This window comes from Scomber japonicus, chromosome 13 (genome assembly GCF_027409825.1).
Source record: "Scomber japonicus isolate fScoJap1 chromosome 13, fScoJap1.pri, whole genome shotgun sequence".
Taxonomy (NCBI): Eukaryota; Metazoa; Chordata; class Actinopteri; order Scombriformes; family Scombridae; genus Scomber; species Scomber japonicus.
Genome location: NC_070590.1, coordinates 14,279,710 through 14,288,609, shown reverse-complemented (window position 1 = coordinate 14,288,609; position 8,900 = coordinate 14,279,710). Strand labels below are relative to the sequence as shown.

At 38.7% G+C, this 8,900-nt stretch overlaps 1 protein-coding gene across 1 annotated transcript; it reads left to right on the top strand.

Moving 5' to 3' along the window:
* The first annotated feature begins 5,325 nt into the window (after nucleotides 1–5,325).
* LOC128370877 (N-lysine methyltransferase KMT5A-like) lies at nucleotides 5,326–8,566 on the top strand. Its single transcript, XM_053331061.1, has 5 exons — nucleotides 5,326–5,431; nucleotides 6,074–6,236; nucleotides 6,360–6,552; nucleotides 6,750–7,019; nucleotides 8,491–8,566. Exons 1-5 carry the CDS (start codon nucleotides 5,326–5,328, stop codon nucleotides 8,503–8,505), a joined length of 747 nt encoding a protein of 248 aa, XP_053187036.1. The 3' UTR covers nucleotides 8,506–8,566.
* Nucleotides 8,567–8,900: the final 334 nt, after the last annotated feature.

Below are 8,900 nucleotides of genomic sequence, written 5' to 3'. Positions count from 1 at the left end.
ACATACTATTTGTGCCGCTCACACACTCACCCTTTTTCTACCGACCGGGAAGGAAAAAGAGAGTACACACTTTCACTGCTTTCATTCCTAGTTCACTTTCATTCATAAAACTGTGATTACATACATAAACATTTGGTGCTGGTGCCAGGTGGAGCAGTAAAGTCGACATGACACCTTACCAATTACCTATGAATGTCACAAAAGTCTAGCGATGATTGGTTGGGCCCAATGTGTGGTCAAACCAAATTACTACATGAAAGTATAATAGTTTAATCTTACATAATGACCATTCCTAAAAGGAAAAATTTAATTTGTGTAATGTGTTGGACCGAAGGCATAATTTCAACAAAATATCAAGCTTGATAAATGCTCACTTTGATGAATTACTTACTTCTATCGCAAGCATAATATAAGTCCCAGTGTTCTTTATGGTTGGTTACATGCATAGCTCAATACTGAGTCCACATCTTCTGAACTCTTCACACATTTGGATTGCCTTCACATAAAAAATATTCAATGACTTCAAATTCTCTTACAGACAACCAACAGAACAGCTTACATACTCACTTTAAAAGTTCAGTTTATGTTCAAAGATCAGTATGTGTTCATATGGAAAGCATAAATCATAATCACATTTAAATACATCCATGGTCAACCAACCGCACCCTTAAGAGAAAAGAAAATAGAGAATTTATCTAAAATAAAGCCTATTGAATTACCTCACATGGCAGCTGGATTTGCGAGATCACATCACATGAGAATTAATCTCGTCAGGCTTCAAGTTTGAAATCCAGCTGTCTTGCATAATAAGACAATGATAGTCAGTTAATTCATCCAATCAACTGTCAAGTGTCTGCCCTCTTCTAAACACTTTCCAAGGATGATTTCTGAGATAGTTCTGTGTAACAAACCCTCTGACTCTTTGTGTTACCTATTGAAACATTTCCTGCTACATTTCTTTAACTTGTTCCTGGAGAATACAGTATAGTTCTTTCAGGTACAAGTCTTACTGTATTTTGTGAGTAAAAACATGTTTATAGAAGATAGACAAGTGCACTATCAATTATGAACAAAAAACATAAGCAAATAAGTTGTTGTCAATTCAAATCAAGTGTCTGCTGGAATGTTTGTTTCTGTTGTAAAATGTACTTTGCACCCTAAACAGGTGAAGTTACAAATCTTTTTGAACTTTGGGACTAGAGTTTTATTGTCAGCAGTCATTTATTGATGGTTTCATTTAACAAACTTTATACAGTATGTCCATCACCTTTCATACAGGTTAGTGCAGTTCAAAGTGCTTTATACTAAAAAGGCATAAGATCCTTATGTGTAAATGTGATCAAAGTGAAATAAAATATTTAATCAAAAACACAAAAATATAGCTCATTACAAAACAATGAACTCATTCTTCACTTTAGCTCCATTCCAGTAAAATCATACAGTCAGAGAGGTCCTTCTGGGTCAAGCCGTTACACAATGTGTTGTAAAACTCAGACGGAGGAGAGAATTCACTCAGTGGGTATATTTGTTTCATTATTTGAATCTTTTTCTTTTTATTTCTTCTGCATTCTTCTGTCACATCAAGCTGTTTCTGTCTCCAGCAGCTCTGATGTTGAGCAAGGCTACCAGCACTGCCAACGATGTGGTCATAAACATAGAGAAGTACATTGTCTGTGTGTGTGTGTGTGTGTGTGTGTGTGTGTGTGTGTGTGTGTGTGTGTGTGTGTGTGTGTGTGTGTGTGTGTGTGTGTGTGTGTGTGTGTGTGTGTGTGTGTGTGTTCATAAACAATACAAATTCTCTGGTGAGACCAGTTTCTGTAATGAGACAGATGGGTCCTGCCTGAAGTTAGCTATCAGCATGACTGCAGGCAATGTGTATGTGTGTGTGTGTTGGGTGTGTGTGTGTGTGAGAGTTGTTATTCTCCTATTCCTAGCCTGCAGGCTTAATCAAAGAGGAGCCACAGATGTCTTATTGACACCAATTAGTTTCTGTCTCATGGCACGCAGACACGCACTCACGCACGCACTCACACACACACACACAAATACATATGTACTACTCAAAGTGTGAACACACATTCAGTTTTTATTTCATAGAGTTAATGTAAGTTGAATTTGGGACTATTTATGGCCTCATTTCAATGAGTTGAGGAATGCTGTTGATTTTTCTGAACGCTAACTGCACATATTCACAATTCACAAAAACATACCAGTCCGATGGCTTGTGTGTCTGCATGAGTTTATGTGTATGTGTGTGTGTGTGTGTGTGTGTGTGTGTGTGTGTGTGTGTGTGTGATAATACCAAGTCTGACGAGACAGGACTGAAGACATCCATTAGCTAATGGATCTCTTCTCTCTGGTTTTTTTCTCTTCTCTCCTCTTCTTTTATCCCTCTCATCCTCCCTCCATCACCACTTAACCCCATCAGGAAGAACACACAAGAATCACACTCACACACACACACACACACACACACACACACACACACACACACACACACACACACACACACACACACCCTTCTCCCTCCCCCTTTCTCCTCCCTCAGCTGGATTCAAAACCTTTATTTACACAGGCTGTGCATGCTGACAGTAGGCCTTCTTTGAGGTTTGGCTCAACTTACAGAACAGTTTCAAAATCAAGAATTTGACTATTCATGCCATATTACAGCAACACAGGACAATGGAAAGTGGACAGAGCTGCTTTATAAACCACAAATGTGGAGTGCTGTAAAACATGAACATATCCAAGTATTCTTTGTGTTTAAAGAATTTATGTAAATATTTTCTATCAACGTTTGATAAATATATGTAATCACATAAGTTTAAGGATCCCCTTCAGACATGCGTTATGACAAAAATACTCAGCCTGGAACAATAATGTCTAAGAAAAGTGTAATTACCTCTTTATAATCCTACCTCTTTCCCCTCTAAAAAATGCCAGGATCTATAAATATGCAAATATATTTCATTTAAGAAGTTTTAACTGCTGGGCAGCAGCAGGACGCAGCTCCCCCTGCTGCAGCTACCAGCTCGGATTTTAACAATCTCATTGATGCTGTCTAATCTCATCACATATCCATACTAGTCCAGACCAGTAACTTCAAAGCTGATGTTGCTCCAACACTGTTCCTCTTCAATGTTCCATTAAGCAAACATGTTTGTTCTAATCTAATCTAATGATGATTGTCCCAATCTAATGATGATGACAAGAGATACTTTAATTATTATGTAGATTTCTATAGAAAAACAAGTCACTAGAAATGTTCCATAAGGAAAAAAAGACGTCATTAATGCAGCTATAATCTATATTTTTATAATAACATTACGTTTACAACCTTCATTCATACCAGTGATATCTGTGCGCATTCACAATAGCAACAGGCAGCTTGCTTTTCTCTGTTGCTTTTCGGGGCAACTGTGGGAAGCACCTTTAGTGACTGACATGCTTGCATCAAATAAATGATGATAAAGTAGGTTTAATCTTTTCATGCCATGGTATTGAAACCTTAACTATGTTTCACTGCTCTTCCAAATCACTACTTATCATGAACTGTTGATGGGTGACCTTTTGTCATTAAGTCTCATATCCTGTTGTATCAGTTGCTGATTCCCAGAGAATGGACCTGAACTCTTTATTGTATTCAGCTGTCGGTTTTATAAATTGATAACAGAGTGAGACTTCCTCCATTTAAGAAAAAGCTCTATTATATATATTCTGGACTCTCACACTCTGTCTTTAAGTGGTTGAGGGTGCCTGTTTATTTAAGGCAGCAATAAGGAGGAAGTGTGGAGGAAAGAAGCAGGAAGGAGTTCAGAAAAGCAGAGGATAACAGGAAAGAGAAGAGAGATCAGAGAGTGGGGAAATATGTAGAGAAAAGGAGGATGATATGATGATAGTGTGCACAAAGGGTGAGTAATGATGCAGTCTGCTATTGACAGAAAGGTGATGTTGCTGTATGATTTAACAATTGAGAGCTGAAGAACAATAAAATCTGACTGCCAGTGTGTGTGTGTGTGTGTGTGTGTGTGTGTGTGTGTGTGTGTGTGTGTGTGTTGGTATAGCTGGTATAGACGGACCTTTGACCTGAATACGTACCGACATTATGAGGACATTTGGGATTAGGCGGACCATGCCAATGTCCTCATAAAACAAAAACAAAAAAAGAGCGAATTTACATTTGTTAGTGTCTAAATAACAGATATTCTCATTTTCTTTGAAAGTCCTTCTTTACCACTTGACCTGACTTTCAGTGTATCCCAGTGTATAACACAGTGACCCCATCGGTCGTGCCTGAATTGCAGTTTGATACACATTTTTGATACACCGGATTCAGATTTGGCGGGCTTCTTCGTGATTGGCTGGTTACAGGTTTGGGCGGACCCCTCCCCTACTCTGAGCTCCAAGCCCCGCCCACACCTCGGCTCTTTAATTTTTACATGTGTTTAATGGAGGACGCTGCTGCTGGGCCCCGCTGGAGGAACGAACGGACAGGTAAGCTGATATATTTTATTAATAACTTAGTGTGTCTGATTTAATTAAGGTAAAGTCAAGCTAGTTTTATCTGGTTATGTAAACGGGCCATTTTACACTGATTTAGATGCTTTATAGTCATTTGATTTTTATTTTTTTTATTACGGCTACCAAGTGGTAGAGAGCTAGTTGCAGTTGGCTTCGCTCCGGAAAGACGTTTGTCTGTCAGAAAAGGTAATATTTGTGAGATATTACGGCGTGTTTTGTGTACTTTCTGCTACAGTTGCACGTCTGCTTGTTCTTTCGGGTTGCACCGAGGCACCGCGCCCTCGTTAAGCCTTAATTAGAGGCACCTGTTGCGCCATGTTGACTTGTGCTTGACTCATGCTCACAGTGGAGGAGTGTTAGTTACTCAGGTTCATATACAGACTGTATATGAACCTGAGTAAAGTAAGGTTCATTTTAGCTGGATTAGTTGCAGAAACTTCTATCTTGTTGTCAAAACAACTTGTATCATTGAGGCACTGGGATACAGGATGAAGTTCATTCTGAATGTAGTTCAGCTCAGCAATACATAAGTAAATGTAATCCTTATACTGTTAATATGTTGTGCATATGCAGACTCCTGTTATATTCTGTGGTGAAAAGGTGTGAGATTTGCACATCAAATTAACCTTTGAATATGATAACAAATTGTATTAAGTGTTTAGTTTTAGCAGTGTTACAGTGGTGAGTACAGCATCTGGCTTCTGTCCACATGATTCAAGAAGATTACCATGGTTATTCCTCAAATGAGCATCATAATCATGACTGTCTTTTCTTTAATACAGGTGTTTTGATTTTTCAAGAAACATGAATGGAAGAACACGTATCAATCCAAAGGATGATGCCAGATATTATGTCAGCACTGGAAAGGACAAACCAGGATTTGATGTAAAACACATAAGTGTTTTCAAAGGTTAGTGAGTGTAAAGCTCTGAATATTTAATCATGATTAAAGTGGAAATAAAGCAGCCAATCACATAAGAGTAATTCACTTAATGGAATTCCACTGCACCTAACAATTTGGAGTATGACAAATGTAAACATGTGTAAAGCAGAAGTTCGGTTATATGTTTTGTCACAGGGCTGCCATCTTGCATAATGATAAACTGTGATGTCACTGGGTTGGTTTGCTCCCTTGGTAGAAACGGTGAAAGATAGCAAAAGATGGAGATGAAAAAACAAAGTGAAAGATACAGACATGAAGGATAGAGTCTGTGAATTATTGAGACAGTGACACACAAATGTGAAAAATAGTGAAAGAGAATAACATTGAAAAGACAAATGTGAGAAAATGGAGGCTACCTTTTCATGATTGTACCAAGGCAGCAAACCAACCCTGTGATATCACAGGTTATCATACTGCAAGATGGTGGTGCCTTCATGACAAAACATAAAACTGAACTTCTTTCAACTAAATCTTCTTTCTTTTATATATTTATATTGGGCATTTTAATGTACTTATTTACTGTGGATATCCACCAAGTGAATTATGTTAAAACCTTTTAAACTTTAAACATGGCATCTTACTTACACGTTACACATATTTGTGAATTAGGTCGTGGGATCTTCACTACTGCCCCATTCGAAAAAGGGGACTTCCTACTAGAGTACCAAGGTCAACTCATTACCCATCAGGAATGTGAGAGGAGGCAGAGGATCTACCATGACAGCCTTAAGGACTTCATGTTCAAGTTCCGTTTTGATGGAAAACTCTGGTGGTGGGTATTGTCGAATCAGAATTAAATGACACATTGATTATGGTTTGCTGAACATATATTAACGGAAGGTGTTTAAGTCAGACTAAATCACATTGCAAAACTATAAATGATTTTCAATTACAGTGTTGATGCGGCTAAAGAGGACGGGACCTTGGGCAGACTGGCCAACGATGACCATGTAAACCCGAATGCAAAGATGAAGTACATTATGGTTGAAGGAAAGCCCCATCTGTGCTTGTTTGCAAAACATAGTATAAGCCCTGGAGAGGAGATCACATATGATTATGGTGATTCAGACTGGCCATGGAGATATAAGGTAGCTGAAGTTTTCCTTTTGTGATATTAATGTCTCAAACTCCTGTGTTGCTAAATCATAGCAATACAATTCTATGAGAGCGTGAAGACACACTGGAAAAGCTAACAATTTGTCCCATGACTGGTCAGAGGTCATGTTTTTCCCACCTTTCTTATGGTATTACATAGGAAACATCTTATAACTTTTTTTTTCTGTAGGATGATGCTGCAGGGACCCATGGCAGTGAAATGGTGGACAAGCCCCATGACACTAAGATGGCAGCAGGGACCCATGACACTGAGAGGGTGGACAAGCCCCATGACACTAAGATGGCAGCAGGGACCCATGACACTGAGAGGGTGGACAAGCCCCATGACACTAAGATGGCAGCAGGGACCCATGACACTGAGATGGTGAACAAGCCCCATGACACTGAGATGGCTGCAGGGTCATGTCCAGATCCAAGGAATCCCAGCAGGGTTGGAAAGGTAAATGAAATCCTATGTTCTGCTTTATGATTTGTGTGGTAAAATATAAAGTAACCCAATATTGTCAATTGGTGTAGTGTGTGTGTGACCTGAACATATGGTTTATGTGGACATTGGTTTACAGAGACCTTCTTGTCAAGTGCTTCTCTTAGTGTAAGTCAGTATCTGATCAGTGTGTGTGACCAGAACATATAATTTACGTGGACAGTGGTTTACAGAGACCTTCTTGTCAAGTGTTTCTCTAGTGTAAGTCAGTATCAGATCAGTGTGTGTGACCTGAACATATGGTTTATGTGGACAGTGGTTTACAGAGACCTTCTTGTCAAGTGCTTCTCTAGTGTAAGTCAGTATCAGATCAGTGTGTGTGACCTGAACATATGGTTTATGTGGACAGTGGTTTACAGAGACCTTCTTGTCAAGTGCTTCTCTAGTGTAAGTCAGTATCAGATCAGTGTGTGTGACCTGAACATATGGTTTATGTGGACAGTGGTTTACAGAGACCTTCTTGTCAAGTGCTTCTCTAGTGTAAGTCAGTATCAGATCAGTGTGTGTAACCTGAACATATGGTTTATGTGGACAATGGTTTACAGAGACCTTCTTGTCAAGTGCTTCTCTTAGTGTAAGTCGGTATCAGATCTCTGTGTGTGACCTGAACATGATTGATATAATTTATATGGGCAGTGGTATATATGACCAATAACTCATGTCAACTTCTTGCCCACAGTGTAAAAATCATCACCTTGTGCTCACAACAGTAGCCACCCTGGATAAGTGCATTCAGTGTGTGGGACCTGTATCATCGTTGAAGTGGTTAGGCTATGAATGCAAAGGTGAGACAAGTGAATTAAGTGTATAACTATTAGAAGTAGATGTGTATACAGATTTTAAAAGGGGCACATAGCTAAAATTAAAGCAGCCCCATTTAAATATAAAAAATGTACATGTATAAAAGAGTCTTTCTCAATAGAAATAAGAAAACACGATTATGTCCTAAGTATGTTGAGCTTGTTTCATAGTACAGGCTGCTGGACTGACACTTCCTGACTCCAGTTAGCTTCTGTCATGTCTTCACTCCGAGGCATTTTCCTTACTTGAAGCCCTGGTATTCTACTATTTGGTGCAGGCATATGATCATTTTAGATGTTGTGTGTATATAGTGCTGTTAATCTTTGTTTTTATACTGATGGTTGGATATGTATATTTGTTTACCACATTTATATTTAAAGTACTACAGTGATGATTGTACAGTTGAACATTTTTGGAACCATTGAACAAACACAAAACATTATGACCTTTTAGAGAGAAGGGATTGCATTGCTTTGAGTGAAATGTACGTGTGCATTGGTTTTATGTGTAATGTATGTGTTGTATTCCAGTGTATGATTAACTCTTCTTCAAAGTAACACCTATGAAACATTATTTTTTTATTTAATTTGTGCTATTTGTGACTTTTGCTAACACCATTTCCTAGATGAAATCGCAGTAAGTGACACTGAGGCCAAGGACAGTGAGAGTGATTCTGATGCCACTGGCACAGCATTCCCAGAGTGTGAAACTAGTAAGGCTGTGGGCGCTGCAACAGGCTCTACAGCCACAGAGCAGGTCCATCATGCTGCAGATTTTGGTAAGTTATTTCCCTTTACAGTTGTTTGTTTGTTGATAGAATGTATTTTTCCATTAAAAAAATCTTTTGGCAAATTATGTGTTTTGCAGAAGCAGTGTCATCAGTGACCTCCACCGTGAATGAGACTGTCCCTCTCTCTGAAGGTAAGTTTGATTGTAACGCATCTTTACACTTAAAATGATGCAGTTACAGTATATTGTATGATGTGAATATATAGGGGTGCCCCAGCAGTTAGTTACAGTTTTTCAAAATTGCTT